Genomic DNA, 20,294 nt, shown 5'->3' with positions numbered 1-20,294 from the left:
CTCCTAAAATTTAATTTCTTCCAAATTGATATTTAAAAAAATTAATAGTACTTTACTGCTTAATAATTTCTTAACACTTGCAGAAATTTCTTTTAAAATAGAAAAATAATTATTGAAAAGTATAAAATAACATATTTATCAAATGTAAAGAATAATTTTATAAATTAAATAATTTAGTCAGATCAAATCCTGTTAGAATTGTATATATTTGAGTGTATGTAACTGATATATTGTTTCATTTGATATATGTAAATTACTTTTATATTATATTTTTTAATATATTTGAAAACCATAATACTTTTTTTTTTGTTAACCACTTAAGATCAACATTTCAGATTTTCTAGTGCAAGAGTGGTCATTTTGAGAAGCAAAATATCTTCTCACAACAAATGGTTTTTTTTTTTTTTTTCTAACACACTACTTAAAATTGCATGGTAAATAATGAGTTGTAATTATATGAGTAACTTTATTAGTAGTGTATTAATTCACCTATGATTAATTTGTTAAACAATGATTAAAAATTTATTCTGATCCCTATTATTATATAATAATATAATATATATTAGGGAATTATATATTATAAATATTATACTATATCATTTATTGAATAAATAATATTGTATGTACATATATTAATATGTAAGACTATCATATTATATTCAAATTATACAGAACTAATAATTATAAATTTCGTGAGAAACTTTCAACTGCTAAATTAACATTCTTTACTTTCTAGTTATAAGCTCCCACGTTTTTATTAATTTACAAGTTATAATTTTGTTAATAGTAATTTAAACTGTTAAGGGAATTAATTTCTGTACTATTTTACAAGTTATAATTTTGTTAATAGTTATTTAAATTGTTAAGGGAATTAGTTTTTGTATCCGATTAAAACATTTTTAAATAAAAAAAGTATGGATAAAAATATTTTATGGAAATAGTTTGCTGAAACACTTTTTTATTTGGACTTCCGAAACACTTTTATAATTTCAGAATATTTTTCTGAAATATATTTTCTGATTTTTTTAATTTTTTTTATATTGTGAAATTGTTTTTCTGAGATAAAGTTTTGGTTTTTCAATTCCAGAACTCTATTCCAAAACACACAAATTTATTTTAAATTTACTTTTTTGAATTAAATTTCAGATTTTAATTTCTGGAGGGTATTTTTGGAAATTCCGAAAAGCGAGAGTGTAGGATGAATTTGCCATTTGTTAATAGGTTCGGCCCAAGAGTTAAATTATTGTTACAATTCATCATAGTTAAATGGGCCGGATCTTGTTGCAGCCCACAATCAAGCCCACTAGACCAGGTACAGTTATCCATTATATATAAAGCCATTGAACACTGAATTAAACCCTAGTTTGCTTCCTCCTTCAGCAGTTGCTCTTCCTCAACCGCGTGGAAGAAGTAGAAGAAGAAGAAGCCGCCATGGTAAGTGACCAATGTTCTTCAGGTTTTTCTTCCGAACTTCATTTTCAGATCTCTTCATTTTAATGTTTCGTTTTCTCTTTTCTCAGGTGAAATACTCCAGAGAACCCGATAATCCTACCAAGTGTAAGTGTCTTTTCACTTCCATTATTTCGCAAAATAATGATTTTCAATTTTTATAAGTTTTTGACTCTGGTTATTTATTTGTTCTGCTTATTCACCCAACCAAGATATTTTTCTTCTGTTAGTGTTGATTTTAGGTTAATTTAAACTAATACGCGATGTGGCATGTTTTTGCAGCCTGCAAGGCAAGAGGCGCGGACCTCAGAGTGCATTTCAAGGTACTTTGATTTGTTACCCTAACACATGTGACTAACCCTAATTTGTGCAATCGAGTGTAATTTTCATGTGCATTTGCAATATATTGTGTGCTTTGTTTGGAAAACCTGATGAAAAAAGCAGGGGTTTGTTGATCATGTAGACCGACCTCTCGTAAACTTCAGGGATATAATAATCTCCATTGTTATTGGGTGAACCTCTGTTATTTTGTTGTGACTGAAGGTTCAGTAAATGATGGAACATATTTTTCTAATACCGCTTCTATTAGGATATGAATTTGCTATAAATAAGAGATTTCACGTCTGTAGATCTATATAATTCATTTGAAAAGATATAGTTATTCCTGGTTGCTCATAAGGATTTTCCGTGTATGAGTAGGACCCTTGGAAACATTGTAGCATATAGCCTCCATGGGGTTTGGTTAATATGTATTACTTTTTTGTTGATTAAAGATATATAATGATAATTGTCTTGTATAATTTAATTTAGTCTCATGCTTCCGTTTTTTCATTTACAGAACACTAGGGAGACTGCGTTTGCAATCAGGAAGTTGCCCCTTGTTAAAGCCAAAAGGTACTTGGAGGATGTATTGGCCCACAAACAAGCCATCCCTTTCCGTCGATTCTGCCGTGGTGTTGGGAGGACTGCTCAGGCCAAGAGCAGACACTCCAATGGACAAGGACGCTGGCCCGTCAAATCAGCTAAATTCATCCTGGATTTGCTGAAGAATGCTGAGAGTAATGCTGAAGTATGTCCTCTGTATTCTCTTATTTGCTTTACCATATAAATATTTAATGTAAATTTTCGAAGTCACTAAGCTTCTTAATGCTTTGCCACAGGTTAAAGGTTTGGACGTAGATGCTCTTTACATTTCCCATGTCCAGGTTAATCAAGCACAGAAGCAAAGACGCCGTACCTACAGAGCCCATGGAAGAATCAACCGTATGTTTCTGATCTTGAATAGGTTATGTTGTCCTAATGGATTACAAATACATGCTAATTTCGACATTTTTTTCTGCAGCTTACATGTCATCTCCCTGCCATATTGAGCTGATATTATCTGAGAAGGAAGAGCCTGTGAAGAAAGAGGTAAGATTGACCATCTCTCTGTTAACTTTATTTTGACTTCCTTTCTTGTGTTAAAATATTTTTTATTGTGGTTATTGTAGCCCGAGACCCAATTGGCAACAAGCAAGAAGAAGGGTGCTCTCCGTAGTGGTGCTTCATCTTAATTTGCTCTTGAAGCTTTATTGTGGGATTCACCTTCTTAGATTATGTCAGTTTTGACGATCGTTTTCCTTTTAAATTTGAATTTTTGTTATGAGCCGCTTTTGAAGGTTGAACAACACCTTTTTGTTTCGCATACTATGTTTTTAGTTAATTGAGTTACTGGGAAATTATTCATATGGTCGTTTCTGTTTTCATTTACTCGGTGTATCCCTGTGTGTTTTTGTTATTTTTATTGAGTGAGATGAACAAATGGCTCATTTATGGAAATCGAGACTAATTAAGTTTACTAAGCTATTATGGTTGTGTGCATTTGGAATAATTGACAACTTCAAAATCGAAAGGTATTTTGGGTGTTTTTTCATGCACTATTTCTTAATAATTTTGTCACTTTGTAACGAACCCTTTTTCTTTCACGCATTGTTGTAAATTATTGTATTCTAGTACAATAATACCGATTATTATTTTTTAAAAGTTTTGTATGGTCCTATCTCTACTAAAATTTATATGTATTTGTCTTTCTAAAGATTTCGCATATTTCTAGCTTTTTGAAAGTTGTAGTGGTAGATAAAAAAAATCCTTTTTTATAATTGTTGAACGTGTTATAATTACTATGTTATTAATAGGAATTGAAAGTAAGTCTAAATTCTAGTGCAATGCAGATAACATAATTGATGAATGTTTACAATTATTGTAAATTGTCAAAATAAACCTAATTTGAGTGGATCAATGATAAAATAAACCTAATTTGAGTGGATCAATGATAAAATAAACCATTCTGTTCCAATGTTTTAGAATGTCATGGACCAGAGTTGTGTGGTTTGGTGTTATTGGTTACGTAAGATGGTAAGTCTATTTCTGGGTAATTCACTTGGTTCTAAATTCAAAAGGTATTGTTGTATTCTTCCCCATTATTTCTTGAAAAAGTTATTATCGTTTAATGTGTGCATTAAGTTCTACGAAAATGGTATGAATTGTTTGTCATGAATAATTTGTACCATAGTTTAAAATTTCGTTTACCGAAAGTGTGTATTTACTTGGATTATTTTCATAGAAATCTCAATTAAAGTCAAAGTTATAGAATATTTTATTTAAAGTTACATTTTATATCTTGTAATTTTTTCAATGAAAAAGTATGCTGACTAAAAAACTTAAAAAATTATAGTTATGTTTTAAAAAGTCTTTCTATTACATGTGCTGTACATTTTTCAATTTGAAAAAAAAATACATATTTTGATAATTTTCTAAAAAAAGTTAACCATGTTTAAATATGGGAGATTTTTTGTTCGAAATTATTCAGAGACAGAATCAAATAATCTAAGTAAAAGAATCACAAAAGTTTAATTTTTAAATTATTGAGCTACCTATATATATATATATATTTTTTATTTTTTTTTTTTTTTTTTCCTCTTCCTACATATAATTTATATTTTCTCTTTTTTTAATATTTTTATTTTCTTGTTTATATGTTAATTTGGTTGGATAATATTATAGTTGGTTGCTCGTCAAAATGTATATTCACATCAATATTATATTAAATTTGATAAATTCATAAATCCTTTCAAAAATTATTATTTGATATTTTACAATTCCTTCAAATTACAATTTTCTAATCATAAAAAAATTTAAACATTTTTTAAAAATTACATTTTTATAACAACATTATTTAAAATTTACATGACTTTTTAAATATTTTAAATCTCAATTGAATACATTATGGGTAAATGCATGAAACCTCCTTAAGTGTAAAAATATAATTCGATTCATCGCAATAAATAATTATTTGTTATAATACTTGAAACATATTTGCAAGTTCATTTTATTATTTTACGCTTTATCGATAAAAAAAATTCAAATATGATTTAATAAAAAACTAAAAAGTGATAATATAATTTTTAATCATTTCATTAAATGTCAAATTAAAAGGTTAATATTACAACTTTTGCATTAATGTTATGAATGTATCTCATTGGTATTTTCCAGTAAAAAGTAGTAGTAAAAACAGTATTTTAGAAAACCTTGTAATATTCGAGGAAAAATACGTTTAGTGTAGGTGGGGTAAAAGAAACTTCCATCATTATATATAATTCACCCTTCTCCTTGCAAGGCTAGTCCACGCTTCATATTCCAAAATCAAAAGGTCAGTTGCACATTCTGTTTTCTCTTTCATTCTTTTAATTTATCGTTCTCTATTTTTCTGCCAAAAGAAAGTACTTTGTATTGATCATATCATCGTTCTTTGGGTGCGATTTCTTCATTTCATGGATCCCTTGATGGTTGGAAACCCCATTTTCATAGAAACACTACTGGAATTTTAATCAGTGTGTTCTTTAAATGAATCAATTTTTCATTGAATTATCGTTTAGGGTATGCTTTTACTATGAATGTTTCATCGTTTGTGGATACCGTGATTGCCTATAAAATTTTTATTTTAGAGGATTTGATGAAAATTAATGAAAGTCTCATCGATCTCAGAGAAACCCTTTTCTCAATTTTAACTATAGAGCACAGATTATAGTGTTTTCCCCCGTTTTTGCTCTTCCCAATTGTACCATAAAACTCAGATCTAGTACCAGGACTAGTTGTGAGACCTTTGGAGCATTTTTTTTGTCTTTTGATGATTTTTGGTTACTGTTGTTGACTGTATAATTGGTATGAGTAAATGTCTCTCAACCATTCAATAAAAAGTCCTTAATGTTTTGAGACATTACCCCCTCTAGTGGGTTAAACCTTTCAGAGTCTGTTAAATGTCATGTTAGCATGCAATTTTCATCTCCAATTTTTTCTTAATCCTCTAACTCCATTGTACTTGCATATTGGTGGATTGCTGAAGTGGGAAAAATGGAGATATCAAGTAGGTAACTTAGAAATAGAAAAATATTGCATTGATACCAAACTGTTGTTAGCTTGACCCTAGAACACTTGATGCAGTCAACACTTCACAAAATACTTCAAGAAAGTATATATCACTGTAGATTTTCTTTTTGAATAAACTATTTATTTCAGTAAAAGGAGGTGTATTTTGAAAAGGGTTTAATGGGTTTGGATCTGTTTAATTTATGGAAACAACTAATGTCATGGATTTCAAACATCAAGGACTTTTTATTAGTTTTGAATACTTAAGGGACTAACTAGGTGAGACATTGATACATTGAGGACCAAATTGATGGTTTATTCTTAACAAGTGGTTGCTTCTATATGCAATATCACACTAGATAGTTTGATGTATTTGTGTCTAGCAGTGCACCCATTTTAATTCTTACACTCTTAATCCGTTCCTCAGACTACATTGGGGTTCTGATTTCTTATTAGGCTTGGGCTCTGGAGAATGAATTTTACTTGAAATTTGGATAATTCTTTGTCCATTCTCAGATGGCTAGGATCTTCAATATTTTTTTAAGTCAGTTAACAAATTGAATATAAAATATTTTGGATACGAGAAATTTTGTTTTACTACTACTTGTATGTTGAGCATCTTTTAGCACAAGTGTAGATCTTTAAGTTTTTTTGTGTTTTCATTGTTGTCATGTAGATTTGGAGGGTATCTGAGTACTTTTTCTTATGATTTTCCTTCACTAGATGGATTGGCAAGGACAGAAGCTAGCAGAACAGCTTATGCAGTTAATGCTGATTGCAGTTTCTGTGATTGCATTCACAACTGGTTATCTTATGGCTTCTTTCCAAATGATGATCCTTATATATGCTGGTGGTGTGGTTCTCACCACACTGGTCACTGTCCCTAATTGGCCCTTCTTCAACCGCCATCCTCTCAAGTGGTTGGATCCCACCGAGTTAGAAAAGCATCCAAAGCCTCAACCATCTCTGAATACAACTTCAAAGAAGAAATCTGTTAAGAAGTAGGCTTCTTTGACACATGTCAGTGCTAGCATGTTCTTGAGTTCAAATGTTGACTAGATATTACAATCTACTAAACTTTTGGGACTTCTAAAGTTATAACTATTTAGTTTTTGAATTTTTTCAGATCCATTTTCTCTTGCAACCATTTTTTTTTTGTATCTCTCTTCCTCCCTTTTCACACCCTTCACCCCCAATGGGTTGATCTTGGTTTATTGCTTTTCTGCTTGTCTTCCCATCGTTGATCTGGTTGGTGTGTGAGTTTAATCATCTTCATGACTAATGATTTCCTGAACTATTCAAAGTGTAGGTCTTTATGTGGACTTTTAATATAATTTTTTGTAGCTTCGATTTTGAAGGCTTAAACATTGTTCTAGGTATCAAAGTATGATGCAAATTACCGCAAGTTCTGTCCGTAGCTTTTTGTTTACAAAGAGATACTTAGGGCTGTTATTTTATTGGGACAATTACTTCCTGCACCATATCACTGCATCCAATTTTAGTATGAAAAAACAAAAAACCCCTAAATAAAATGGGGTGCATGTAAAATGCATTCCAGAATATGTTTCAGGATTTTTTTTTTTTCGAAACGAATTTTATGTATCACGGATTTCTTTATCTGAAATGAAATTTTTATTTTTATTTCTGAAACACAATAATCTCTTTTGATCTATTTTTCTAGAATATAGACATTTTCGGAAATTTAAAATTATGTAGGGTGCAGGTTTAAAAAATTGGGTGTAGGAATAGTTTGTCTTTTATTGGATTTAAAGAAGGCGACAAGCCCAACAAGAACAAGTAGTCCTTCTATAAAGAATGTAAGCCCAGCAATTTCTTTTTTTTACGGCCCAATCTTGGGTTTCTGTTTCTATTTGGTGGAAACTGGAATATTTATTAATGTTTTAAATTAAAAATAAAATAAATATAATTAAAATAATAATTTATTAATGTGTAGATAGTATGTATTTTACTGTATGGGGGTATTAAAGTATCACCACCCTTCTATTGATTATAGTCGAAAATGGGTATATAATCAACATTTTCAGTCAGACGGTTTGATCCTCCACCTCCATACTTTCTTCTCTCACCTCCATATATTTTTAAACTTCTAAAAATATCCCTTTATAATATATTTTTAAATTTATAAAAAAACTCCAAATTAGAACTCATTTTTTAAATTTATAATTATAATTAGCTTCTAGTAATCCGAAATCCTTTTTTCAGATGCATTATTATTTTGTTATTTAGCTACCGAAAGTATGGATTGTATAATCTGAAAACTAGTATAATCTGAAAACTAGTTTATAGAAGTGACAAAAAATATAAAAATGTATTTTTATATTGTGTATGGAGGTGGCAGAAGAAGATATGGGAGTGCAGGAAGAAAGAGTCTTTCAGTCATTGGAATTCAACAGTGTATTCGTGGGTGACATTTATATATAAACAGGATTGAACCAACCTGATAGAGATTTTTGGTCAAACAAAACACAAATGAACTTCATTGATATGAACTCAGCTCACTCCGAGATACAAGTGATCGCACGGAAAGGGACTATATACAATGAGAATTCTGGGGGCTAACGAAATTCTAAGAGTTTTCATTTCGTAGCGCCCTTAAAATGGGATCATTTTCCTCATCAAGCAAATTGTCGACGTCATCATCATCTATGTCATCTAAAATTGACTGGTTAATGCTCTTTCGAGATTGTCTCCTGTGCTTTTTAGGTTCCAACCGTGGTTCTGCTTGCTGAACACCCATATCTCCCATTTTCAACCTGCAAAAAATTTTAGGTTGCTTTTCAGGAATATCATAACAATAAGCTGTGAGAGATCTTTTGAGCATTACTGCATATTCCAGGAAAAAATACTTCTACTGATAATTCCACAGACTTATTGTTTTCCTCACAGTCTACATCAAGGAAATGCAATTTAGTAGCTTCTTTCATGGGCTAACATGCAAGTGCAAATGATAATGATCATAAATAGATTCGAATTATGCTGTGAGATTCATGTCCATATCTATACATTAAAATGTAAAGGGATAAGAATCAGCTTTTTAAAAATGTGTGAAAACCTCATAATTACGATAACTGCTCAGAATGTTAATTTTACTAATGGATAAAAATCCCAGAATTGAACTCTTTGATCAAAGCATCATACTTTCCAATTAACTGAAATGAATTGGTTTGCAATCAACAAAGACACATACCTTACATCCCCTTCTCTTTTAGTCCCAAATGTCCTGAGTTGGAACTCTTCCCTGATTCTGATTTCATCCAGAAGTTGAAAATAGAATGAATATCTTTCCCAATCTCCCTTCACAATGCACCCAGGTTCTCCCAGATGCAAGCAATTGTTAAATGAGCATTTCTCAGTCTCATTCGCACTAAGCATTTTCCTGATCTGAATAAGGAGAAAGATGATAAGATCAATCAAAACAGGAAACACAGTGTTAACCCAGGATTTATTCAAATACAAGTTATGCATCACTAACTTCAGGAAAAGTCTGTGCAAGAGACTGCTTTGTAACTTTCAATAAACTAGGTTGATTAAATCCAGGAGTATCAGCAAGAAACCCCCCTCCAGATATTGGAAGCAAAGAAACATGGCGAGTAGTATGCTTTCCTCTACCACTTCTCGTGGAAACCTCCCCAACCCGTTGATCCTCAAGCCACTTGCTTCCCGAAATCTGAAAAGTAAGGTGCATTCACGGGTGATACAAATATCAATCTCTCGTAGGTAGAGGAAAAAAAGAGAATAAAACAAAGAAAACCCACAGGCTCAAACCAGTTCTCCCCTTCCGCAACATCAGAAGAATTGCTTCTAAGGGCATTTATCAAACTAGACTTCCCAACTCCACTAGGCCCCACAATCACTGTCGTTTGATCCCTCAACTGGAATGCAAGAAGATCAAGTCCATGTCCAGATTCAACGCTGCAAAAAACCGGCTCATACCCCCAGCTGCGCAGCCTGGACTTCCACGAACTAATGATCTACGCAAGAACAAAAGCAAAAACAAGCAATAGCTTTAGACCAGAAAATACTAAAAGTTGGATTACGAGTTTGAAAAAGCTTTCTCCAACCTGGTGAGTTCGCACAATGGATTTACATACATCACACTATTCGACTCGGTTATAAATCAAATTTCCAAGCAGAAATTCATATTTGGAATCAAGTTTTACCGTGACTACCAAGGACCTAACACAACACAACCCTCTTCTTTTACTTGAACTCGGGATCGATATGAAACCATACTGGAGTTTGCAGCATATCAAATAAAAACCCGGTAATTCAACAAGTGAAAATCAAATTCCAATTCCCAAAAGTGCTTTTTTCAACATCTATCCAGACTCAGTCCAAGCATTCAGCAAAGCTTTCCATCCACTGTACACAAAAGACTATTAGCGTGTTTGGATATCTAACAAGATCAATTCTGCCCCCCAAACAAAAATCACAGTGAAAAATTGAAAAAAGTGGCTACTATTTGTTGCTTGGGCATTCAACATGGAACTGGAATTGATAATGGGAAAAGTGCATCCAATCCAAACACAGTATAATAAATTGATTTTAGCTTGCAAGAGAAGCTTAATTCAGTTTCTGCTATTCATCTCAATTGTGGTGCATTTGGGATAAATTTATCCAAACAGAGCCTACATGTCACAACAAACAACGACAATGCATAGCGCGTGAACCTCACCTCTTTATCCACAAGCTCGGTCTTGTTGAGTGCCAGCGTGATAGGGATTCCAGTGGATTCAGCTTCGACAAGAAAGCGCGTGAGGGTAAACGGTTCAGGCCTGGGTTGATCGAGCGAGAACAGCACGAGAAGGTGGTCGACGTTGGCAACGGGAGGGTCAAGAATCTCAGAGGACCGGTGGAAGACGTTTTCAATCCATCCCCTACGATCCACCCAATCCACGGAACCGACAAGAACCTTGTCCCCGACCATGACCCTGCGCTTAATCTTCTTCAGTAGCGCCCTCACCACGCAGAGAAGCTCCACCCCGCGGAAGCTTCCAGAAGAAGGAGGCTGGTCGTTTTCGGGAACGATGACGCGCATGAAGTTCGCCTGCGACGCCGCCACGACGCCGATGGCCTGGGATTCCGTGAGCGGGGGGCTGTCTTCCAGGGAGAGGACAGGGGCGAGAGAGGAAAACTCCTTCAACGTTTTCTTCGCCTTCAGAAGGTTGCGGCTCGGGGCGGCTTGCTTGTTAGGGTTTTGCTGCTGCCGGGCGGCGATTGGAAGGCACCGGAAGCGGCGCAGGAGGAATGGTGCGGCGGAAGCCACCGCGCGATGCCGGAGCATGGAGAACGACGATGCCAACGACATGAAAATGGAACGTAACAAACGAATGAAGAATCGGAAGTGATTCTGCGTTACGGAGTTTTAGTTACAGTTTTGAGGTCAGTGTTATCGACTTCGTTCTCGCTGAAACGGAAAAGATGAACTCAACGTCACCGTTTTGGGCACTCTTAGTCTAAACGACGTTTAAAAACCATACTCACAAAACGAAACGACACTGCCTTTTCTGCTCTCTTCTAGGCATATCTATCAACAACGTCTCTTAAACGACGTCGAATTTCCTACTGCCACTGTGCTTAGTCTTATCCTCTTTTTTGTTCATTCTCTCGAGGAGGTGATGTGATCAAACAATATTAATTATTCCCTTTACTATAAGATTAAAAAATAAAACAATTTTTAATAAAAAAAAAATTATAATTTTAAAGTATGATAATTGATCTTAAATGATATTATTTTTCAAATTTAAAATTGGAACAATAATTAATTTAGTGTAAATTATTGCATAGTGTTCTTCCAAACCACATGCATTATGTGTTTAAGTGAACCTAATCTTTAATTACAATTTAAGGTGAAGTTATGATGATAATTGCATAATTGATGGATAATAATTGCATAGTTTGCTAATTGATAATATTTGTTTAATTGAAAATATTTAAATGTTACAATTTTTTTTAATTATAGATTTAAAAAAAACAATTACAAATATATATATATATACTTTTAATTATAAATATTATTTTTTATTTTAAACCCAATTCTAGAATTATATGTATAAACATAAATATCTAAACATTTATCTTTATTTTTATTTAAATCATTCACAATTTTATGATAAGAATATTTTAGTCAATTAATAAAAAAACATAATTAATTTATTTTACACCTCAATCATGTATTTTTTCAGTCAAATATATATTCACTTTTCACTAGTTTAAATAACATAATTTTTACTTTTTTCCTCCATTTTTTTATCTTCTTTTCTGGTTCTATTTAAAAAAATCTAAATTATCTCTGGATTAATCTGGCAAACACCTCCAATTTTTGAAGTAAACACTCGCATTTGCAAAATTATTATTTTAAAAATATTTAACAATATGACAAATCACAATGTTGCAATCACCTTGCTCAGAATCCCTCTTAAAAGTTTCAGAAAATTGCAAAATGTGTGGTGTTCTCTTCCGTGGAATCAAGCCCTGACCTGGGAAACATTTGGAATTGGAACATTGTTCCGATTCTTGGAGCCACTGGTCTTCATTTAGTGTCACGTCCCAATAACATACCAAATATCATAGATTTTTTTTTTTTTTCTATTACTATATAACTTATTATTCTCACGAGAGATATCGGTCAATTACAATATTTGAGGTATTATTCGTTTTAGAGGTCGATATTTTGTCACAATTTTGTTTTTAAAAGACGTCTCGAAAGGTTTAGGGAAAAAAAAGTTTATAAACTACTCTTAAACCTCGACAGAGGACTTATTCAGATACTAGTATAGTCACACATTGTTTAAAGACAGTCTATATATTTCTTCCTTCTTCAATCCATCGAAACGTTTTTTAAAGATAAAACCATGACAAAACGTCTTTTAAAGATAAAACTGTGGCGAAACGTCTTTTTATATATTTCTTCCTTCTTCAATCCACCGAAACGTTTTTTAAAGAAAAAACCATGACAAAACGTCTTTTAAAGATAAAACCGTGACAAAATAATGATCTCTGAAACTGACAATATCATAAATGTAGTGATTGAGTGGAAGGAAGTTATTTATGGAAATTGAGGTTAGAATTATCGTAATCAAACAGAATATGTTCTGTTATTTGTCAGAATTGAACCTGAAAATAGATTGTCTAAATCACATCAATGGTTTTATCGAAATTTCGTGTCAGCTTACAAAAAGAATGATGAAAGAAGAGGTTCTAATGTGGCGTGTTTCTTTCATCGATGAAACACCTAAGAAATAACTTGAGGTTCTGAAATGTTGTGCTTTTTTCATCGTACAAACACCTAATAAATAACTTGGAAACAAGATTTATAATATTACCTGAAATTATTTTTTCTAATATTGGTCTTATTATTTAATGTAATTATATAGAACTTTGAAATAACAGATAAGTCTACACAATAAATTTAGGACTCTTAAAATATAGAAAATAATATCCTGAAAAATAGCATACTCGTGTCCAATAATTAAAAAGATAATTCTGATGATATAATATTCAACACTTTCTTTTAACATTTTATATATCTATCAATTTTAATTTATTGTGATCCACTAAAATTGGTGGGTTTTAATCAATTTAATTGACAACAGAGAAAATGTTATTAAAAAAAATGTTGGTATATGTGTTTCATAGAAATTCCTCATTTTCTCATGCAATATATAGAAAGAAGTTTTTATTTATTTATTTTGGTCTAGTTGAAATGGTATGAAGTTTCTATTAAAAAGGTAATATAAAATAATTAAGAGATATTTTTTTCCTTGATGTAAAAGGATATGAAATTAAGATTTGTTTTTTTTTATGATGAAGATTGTGTTTCTGTGCAGTTGTAAAGCATCTGGGAGAGATCTATATTAGTGAAGAATAATTGCACTTCTTACAATTCCGAATTCTTAAAGCTTTGTTATCTTTACAGAGGCAATTATTTAATATATAAAGTGTTCTAATAAAGAAGAAAAAATTTCAAATAATAGCATTCAGTTTTAGCAAAAAATAAATATAGTAATTTTGAGTCTTTTTTTTAATTATATATGCATTCTTTCTGTTATTTTAATTGGTTTTTATAGGAGATCAGACATCGACGACTAGATATTAAGACATTTTATGGTATATAAGTGATGGCAAATCTCACTTCATAAGCCAGTTTTATAGAGTTGAGTTAGACTTAAAGTTTACTTCGTAATATGATATCAGAATCATTTCGAACCTATCCTATTAAGTATTTTAAATTGAAATAAACCGTCTTTACGAAAAAAAATGTGTCTTTAAGATTTGCATGACACAAAAACAATTTTATTTTGTTGTTGAGAATTTATATTATTAATCTTATTTTGTTGAAACAGTTAGAGTCCAAGTTATTTAAAATGTTTTTTATTTTAACAAATTTACTTATTTAATTAAATATTAAAAAATGAATTAAGCCCTCTTTAAATACTTTTGTTACAGATATAACTTTTATATAAATTATAACATAGTTTAAATTAGACTTTAAAAAGGTAAGGTTGTATCATAAGACCAATCAAAATTATGTAATTTTTTCTTTATTTTATATTTATCTAGATTATTTATAATTTAGGATTTAAAATTAGTTTTCTTTCCAAATAATACTTAACTCGTTTTATTTCTCACGTTTTCTTTCTCTGTTATTTACAAATAATGCACTATTAGTCTCTGAATGTGAGAGATACTGAGTTTCTAAATTTAATGAAATGTCCCTACACACGTCAATTATATAACACATGTTAAATTCATTTAAAGTTAATAAAAGTTTGACAAATGTTAACAAACTTTTTAAGAACACGACATTGATTAAGAAACTAAAAATAACACTATTAAATATAAAGAAAAAATATATTTGACGTTTATTGATTATTTAAGGGTTAAATATAATTTGTTATCATTTGACTTTCATGTGAAATTCATCTTCATTTCTAATTTAAACTTTAAATTTTCTTGATTTTAAGAAAATTATTAAAAAATGAGTATTTGTAATATTTAGTTCAAACTATATTTTTTTTTCAACTTAAATACATGATAGATTTAAAGTTTTGATTAGAAATAAAAATCAATTTTATATTATATTTGACAAAAAAATATATTTAACTCATTATTTAATAATTAAAATAATATTTTTTATCACGTTTTTTTTATAAATATGAGCCACACAATATTTTAAAATCGAGAGTAATTTTTTTTACTAGTTTTAACAATTAGGTTGGGAAGTTCTTAAAAGATAAAGACAAGGAATAGTGCATATCACCAACAAAGCAACAGGTCAGCTAAAACAGACACACACAACCACTTTCCCTAAATACGTTGTTTGTTTCAAGTTGTTTACTTCACTTCATTTTTGGTATAAAAAAAGGAGATGAAAGGAATTAATGTTATGTTTACTGCAATTAATCAATTATATTAGAGACATATATATTATTATTATTATGATATATTATTATGGTATTGCGAATATAATGAAGTTGAGACGAATGACAGTTTATATACTATTTATACTCTAATTTGTCAATGTGTTTTTTAAAGATAAAGCATAACAAAAGACCGACCTCCAAAGCAGATAATATTGCGATTGATCCTAATATTTATGTAGCACAGATACTGACATAGACATTGATACTACACGAATACATAGATATTTATAATATCTAAAATGTAGGACACAAATATACGAATATATATATATATATTAATTATGAATTATATAAATTGACAATAAATATTTATGTGTATAATCATATTTCAGTTTTTTTCAGTAGAAAGATGACTGGTTCAAAAAGATTTGTTCATTGTTTTTACAATCATAATAAAAATTTATACAATAATTTTAAATTTTTAAAAAATTAATCTATTTTTTCTTTTTAAAATTATGTTAAAATCGTGTTAGAATTGTTAGAAATCTAACAAATTTTATTTGACTTAACATTTCACGTCCTACGAGTGTCTTATGGGTGTGAATATTTTATACATGTGAACACATTATTTAAGAGGCGTATCCGAATCTCGATACTATTTATTGGATTTAAGTGCGAAATATATATATATATATATATAAATAATAGATATTTTACATATTCATAAATAAAATTATTAACAATTAAAATAAACCACATTGACCTAAAGAGTAACATTGTGACACGAGTTGATTGTTTGGCAAATAAAATAAAACATTTTCCTCTAACTCCGGAACAGAACCACAACCTCTACCCAACACAAACAGGCCAAGCTTGGTTTGGTTTCATTACATTGCATTTTCTGGTTTTGACCTGGTCGCATTATGTGAGTGTCTTTCTCTCCTACAGTTTTTTTCCTAATCCTATAAATACCCTTTCCTTCTTCTCAACACCTTCTCATATCGATTCTCCACACACTGTTTCCATGTATTCACCTTCACAACTTCTCTTCTTCTGAATCTCCATCTTCTTCTTTTGTTAGTTCCTCTCTCTCTCTCTCTCTCTCTCTCTCTCTCATGTTCTGTTCTATTCTTCTCTTTCCATTTCTCTACTACAGATCTACCAACATTTGAATCTCTCTTCCTTCATACTTGTATTGTATTCATTCTTACTCCAACTCTTCTTCAAACTTTTCAGCTTCCTAGAGCTGCTATTTGTTTATGTTATGTCGTTTCTCTGAAATGAAACATACATATATGTATGTGCACTTGTGAATTTATGAGGCTCTGGAGCGTGACGATGATGCTTCATTTTATAAATCAAATTGAATTTCCAAATAGATTGTGATATTTTCCCCTTCCAGATTCTTACCTACTGTGTTTATTTTCAAAAATCTGAATTACACCATTATCTGTGCTTCTGGGTTTTTCTTTTTTCAGGTATAGGAATTAGATTCCTCTTAGAAAATTAACACGTGTTGGTAAATTTATCGTTGTTAATTTCTTTATCGGCTCGTTTAAATATTAATTGATGTTTAGTATTTGTTTTTTTGCTCAGATTTGTTGAAAACACTGGAAGCTTATGTTTGTTATCTTGTTTTAGATCGAGGGTTGTACTAATATCTAATATGTATTCTTGTCCAAGTAAATGTTTGCATTAAAAAGAACTGCGATTTACAATTTTAAATCTGTAGATTTTGAACTTTTTTTTTTTCTCATTGATTGAACTTTTCTGTATCCTGTTTGATCCATTTCAGACCATATGAACTTGAAGAAAATGGAAGTTTGCGGTGGCTAAGTCTTGGCAACTTCTATGGCCTACTCTGGTATGCCTTTATAATTTTGTTCATTAACGTTAATTAGTGTTTGTAATTGACTTCAAAATATGATCATCTTTGGCTTAATGGATAGGTATCTGGGCAATGTGTGAGGGAGGATACAGCTTAGGCAATTTAGTAAACAATTTGCAGAAGAGAATTAAGAAGAATCTCAGTGGGAGCAGAATAATAACTGTTATGGAATTTGAATCAGACTGGACAAAGCATAGAAAATCATCGGCTCATACTGCTCAAGTGATTCGTTCTGCAACATCGTTCACCATGCCTTGGTCTCGTAGAATCCCAATTGTTGAAGGATTTTATGAATTTCTGTAGTTATATGCTTCTCAGCAACACATTTTTTTTATACAAACTTTCATATTAGGCGTCACTATGCAACTTGGTCTTGTCCGTAACACATTTGCGCACTATTTGGTTGATAGATCTCTGCTAAAAATCTGTACACCCTTAAGATATTTTTCTGTATAAGTGCTGGTTTAAGAAATGCCTTATTTTAGTGTTGGAAAGAAGAGATTTATCCAGCCAAATATGTGTTTCACTAATTTGACCAATCAAGATAAATCAACTCTTTCACAAAATGATAATTGTTTATTCCCTGATGCAATGAGTGAAGATTATAGCCCTATTCTACCCGGGTTGCCTGATGATGTGGCTGAGTATTGTCTGGCACTTGTGCCTCGTTCGAACTTCCCTGCTATGGGTGCTGTCTGTAAGAGATGGAGATCGTTTATGGGAAGCAAAGCATTCGCCACTGTGCGAAAATTGGCTGGAATGCTTGAGGAATGGCTATATTTCTTAACAACAGACTGTGAAGAAAAGGAAAGTCATTGGGAGGTTATGGATTGTCTCGGTCGTAAATGCCGATCTCTTCCACCAATGCCGGGTCTAGAAAAGGCTGGGTTTGGAGTGGTGGTTCTTAATGGAAAACTTCTTGTTATGGCTGGTTATTCAGCTATTGAAGGAACTACCTTTGCCTCAGCAGAGGTTTACCAATATGATTCTTGCCTCAACAGGTATGGTTTCCTTTAGCATTCTACCTACAAGTTGTTTCATGATAGATTCAGCTTTGAAATTAGTTAATGATGGACCTATTCTATCAAAATTATCATTGTATATTTGTTTCTGTGTGTTGTTGGACATCACAGATCGATTAGAGATTATGACATTTCATAGTATACATGTGGGTGCGAACCTCACTTTATAAGCTAGTTTTATGAGGTTGAGTTAGGCTTAAAATGCACTTCTTAATACGGTATTAGAACCATTTCGAGTCTATCATAGTGATTGTTTGTTAGGTTTATCGAACCGTTATCGGACCACTCATAATATGTAATCTCATGTATGGGTTGACAGCCTCGGCGTGAGGAGTGTGTTGGAGATCCCGGATCGACTAGAGATTAAGATATTTTATAATATATATGTTGGTGCAAATCTCACCTTATAAGCTGGTTTTATAAGATTGAGTTAGACTTAAAGTACACTTAATATTTTAATTTTGTTTTGACTTGCTCCATTCTGTACTGCCATTGCAGCTGGAGCAGATTGTCGAACATGAATGTGGCTCGTTATGACTTTGCTTGTGCTGAAGTGAATGGCCTGGTTTATGCTATTGGAGGCCATGGGGAGGATGGAGACAGTTTGTCCAGTGCTGAGATGTATGATCCAGAAACTGACAAGTGGACACTGATAGAGAGCCTTTGCCGTCCGAGATGGGGTTGTTTTGCTTGTGGATTTGAGGGTAAGCTCTATGTAATGGGTGGAAGGTCAAGCTTCACTATTGGAAACTCCAAGTTTGTTGATGTATACAACCCTGAGAGACACAGCTGGTGTGAGATTAAGAATGGCTGTGTGATGGTCACAGCTCATGCAGTAGTGGGAAAGAAGCTGTTCTGCATTGAGTGGAAGAATCAGCGGAAATTGGCTATATTCAGTCCAGAGGACAATTCATGGAAAATGGTACCAGTTCCATTGACAGGGAGCACAAGTGTTGGTTTTCGGTTTGGTATGCTGGATGAAAAGTTGCTGCTCTTCCCTCTGGTGGCAGAACATTCTTATCAAACATTGTTGTATGATCCAAATGCAGCTCTGGGGTCAGAGTGGAGGACTTCTGACATAAAACCATCTGGTTTGTGCTTGTCTTGTGTAACAATCAAGGCATGAAACCATGTTCAGTTTTCAGCATTTTACTGACATGGATTGAGAGACAACATGGTCTGATGTCACATGGTCCAAAACAAGTTTTACAAAACACACAATAACGTTTTTCAACTCATGAAAAACGTAGAGATTGGTGAGGACCACATGATATCATACATGTAATAATTTCTCTTATGGCTGTTTTTAATGGTGTTTTTTGTTGTTTGTGGCTGTTAGACACTTAGTTTCTGGTGTTATGATGCATTCCCTTGTTCTTGTAATGATGAACTTTTATTTGCACTATTTGAAACTGTGGTGGGGTTTGTTGTTTTCTTTTGGACTTTTTGGTGTAATAAAGTGACAACTTTAGAATTTATTATCCAAAACTGAAGAGGTTGGTGCACGTGGTTGGCTTTCAAACTTCATGATTGAGACGAAAACAAGTTGAGCATATTGGGTGAAATATCAGATACGAGAGTGACACGCCAATGAATTTCAACCATTCCATTCACACGGATAGTTAAATAGTGTCAATAATTATAATATTTTTTTATCATTTTCTCATAACTTTATATAATGATTTTTGTGATGGACCCTTAATGCATCATTTACTTCGATGAATAAAAAAAAAGTGCATCTGGTTTTTACTTTAGGATTTTATATTTAATAAAATTAAAAATGTATGTTATTAAATATAAACACCAACTTATATAAATATGAAATTACTTTATTTTTTTAACGAAATTAATTGGACAAAAATAGGAACAAAAATTGTTTTAAGTCTAAATTACGTGATCCTCTTCTTTATTGTTATATGACAGGAGAGAAGAATGTAATGAAAACAGTTTTACTTTTCTTACATTAAATAATTTCATATCACTTACTTAAGAGAAATAACAATTTAAATATATATATTTTTTAATTCTCAAAAATAAATAATTATTAAAATATTCTTGTTGATTACCAAAATAAATAAAATATCTCATTTATTTCAAAATAAGTCCAACAGGTTACATATTTCCGATAGGTTTTGCGACTGTTTA

At 31.6% G+C, this 20,294-nt stretch overlaps 5 protein-coding genes and 1 non-coding gene across 8 annotated transcripts; 5 read left to right on the top strand and 1 right to left on the bottom strand.

The window, feature by feature from the left end:
- The first annotated feature begins 1,335 nt into the window (after positions 1-1,335).
- LOC137815246 (large ribosomal subunit protein uL22y) lies at positions 1,336-3,174 on the top strand. The gene is made up of 7 exons (XM_068618353.2): positions 1,336-1,434; positions 1,521-1,557; positions 1,732-1,772; positions 2,288-2,518; positions 2,610-2,712; positions 2,792-2,859; positions 2,940-3,174. The coding sequence occupies exons 1-7, from the start codon at positions 1,432-1,434 to the stop codon at positions 3,000-3,002; spliced, it is 546 nt and encodes a 181-aa protein (XP_068474454.1). The 5' UTR covers positions 1,336-1,431; the 3' UTR covers positions 3,003-3,174.
- LOC137816760 (small nucleolar RNA snoR74) lies at positions 1,884-2,015 on the top strand. The gene has a single exon (XR_011081874.1). It is a non-coding gene; the product is annotated as a small nucleolar RNA snoR74 (small nucleolar RNA).
- Positions 3,175-5,032: 1,858 nt separating the features above from the next.
- Positions 5,033-6,984, top strand: LOC137815243 (signal peptidase complex subunit 1). Of its 2 annotated transcripts, none has more exons than XM_068618349.2 (2): positions 5,033-5,137; positions 6,577-6,984. In XM_068618349.2, exon 2 carries the CDS (start codon positions 6,577-6,579, stop codon positions 6,856-6,858), a length of 282 nt encoding a protein of 93 aa, XP_068474450.1. In that variant the 5' UTR covers positions 5,033-5,137; the 3' UTR covers positions 6,859-6,984. The 2 variants fall into 2 exon arrangements, with proteins under 2 accessions (XP_068474450.1, XP_068474451.1); XM_068618350.2 differs by having other exon boundaries at positions 5,054-5,137; positions 6,530-6,984.
- Positions 6,985-8,321: 1,337 nt separating this feature from the next.
- On the bottom strand, positions 8,322-11,500 carry LOC137815255 (small ribosomal subunit biogenesis GTPase RsgA 1, mitochondrial). Its single transcript, XM_068618370.1, has 5 exons — positions 10,550-11,500; positions 9,630-9,845; positions 9,347-9,541; positions 9,062-9,255; positions 8,322-8,627 (listed from the first exon to the last, which is right to left on the bottom strand). The coding sequence occupies exons 1-5, from the start codon at positions 11,180-11,182 to the stop codon at positions 8,441-8,443; spliced, it is 1,425 nt and encodes a 474-aa protein (XP_068474471.1). The 5' UTR covers positions 11,183-11,500; the 3' UTR covers positions 8,322-8,440.
- A 4,547-nt stretch (positions 11,501-16,047) lies between these two features.
- On the top strand, positions 16,048-17,569 carry LOC137815242 (uncharacterized). Of its 2 annotated transcripts, none has more exons than XM_068618347.2 (3): positions 16,048-16,164; positions 17,035-17,103; positions 17,189-17,569. In XM_068618347.2, exons 2-3 carry the CDS (start codon positions 17,091-17,093, stop codon positions 17,428-17,430), a joined length of 255 nt encoding a protein of 84 aa, XP_068474448.1. In that variant the 5' UTR covers positions 16,048-16,164; positions 17,035-17,090; the 3' UTR covers positions 17,431-17,569. The 2 variants fall into 2 exon arrangements, with proteins under 2 accessions (XP_068474448.1, XP_068474446.1); XM_068618345.2 differs by having other exon boundaries at positions 16,096-16,315.
- A 29-nt stretch (positions 17,570-17,598) lies between these two features.
- Positions 17,599-19,654, top strand: LOC137815241 (F-box/kelch-repeat protein At1g67480). Its single transcript, XM_068618344.2, has 2 exons — positions 17,599-18,128; positions 18,648-19,654. Exons 1-2 carry the CDS (start codon positions 17,599-17,601, stop codon positions 19,273-19,275), a joined length of 1,158 nt encoding a protein of 385 aa, XP_068474445.2. The 3' UTR covers positions 19,276-19,654.
- The last annotated feature ends 640 nt before the right edge of the window (positions 19,655-20,294 follow it).

The sequence above is a fragment of the Phaseolus vulgaris genome, chromosome 1 (assembly GCF_051622355.1).
Source record: "Phaseolus vulgaris cultivar YP4 chromosome 1, ASM5162235v1, whole genome shotgun sequence".
Taxonomy (NCBI): domain Eukaryota; kingdom Viridiplantae; phylum Streptophyta; class Magnoliopsida; order Fabales; family Fabaceae; genus Phaseolus; species Phaseolus vulgaris.
This window is presented reverse-complemented; position numbering and strand designations above follow the sequence as displayed.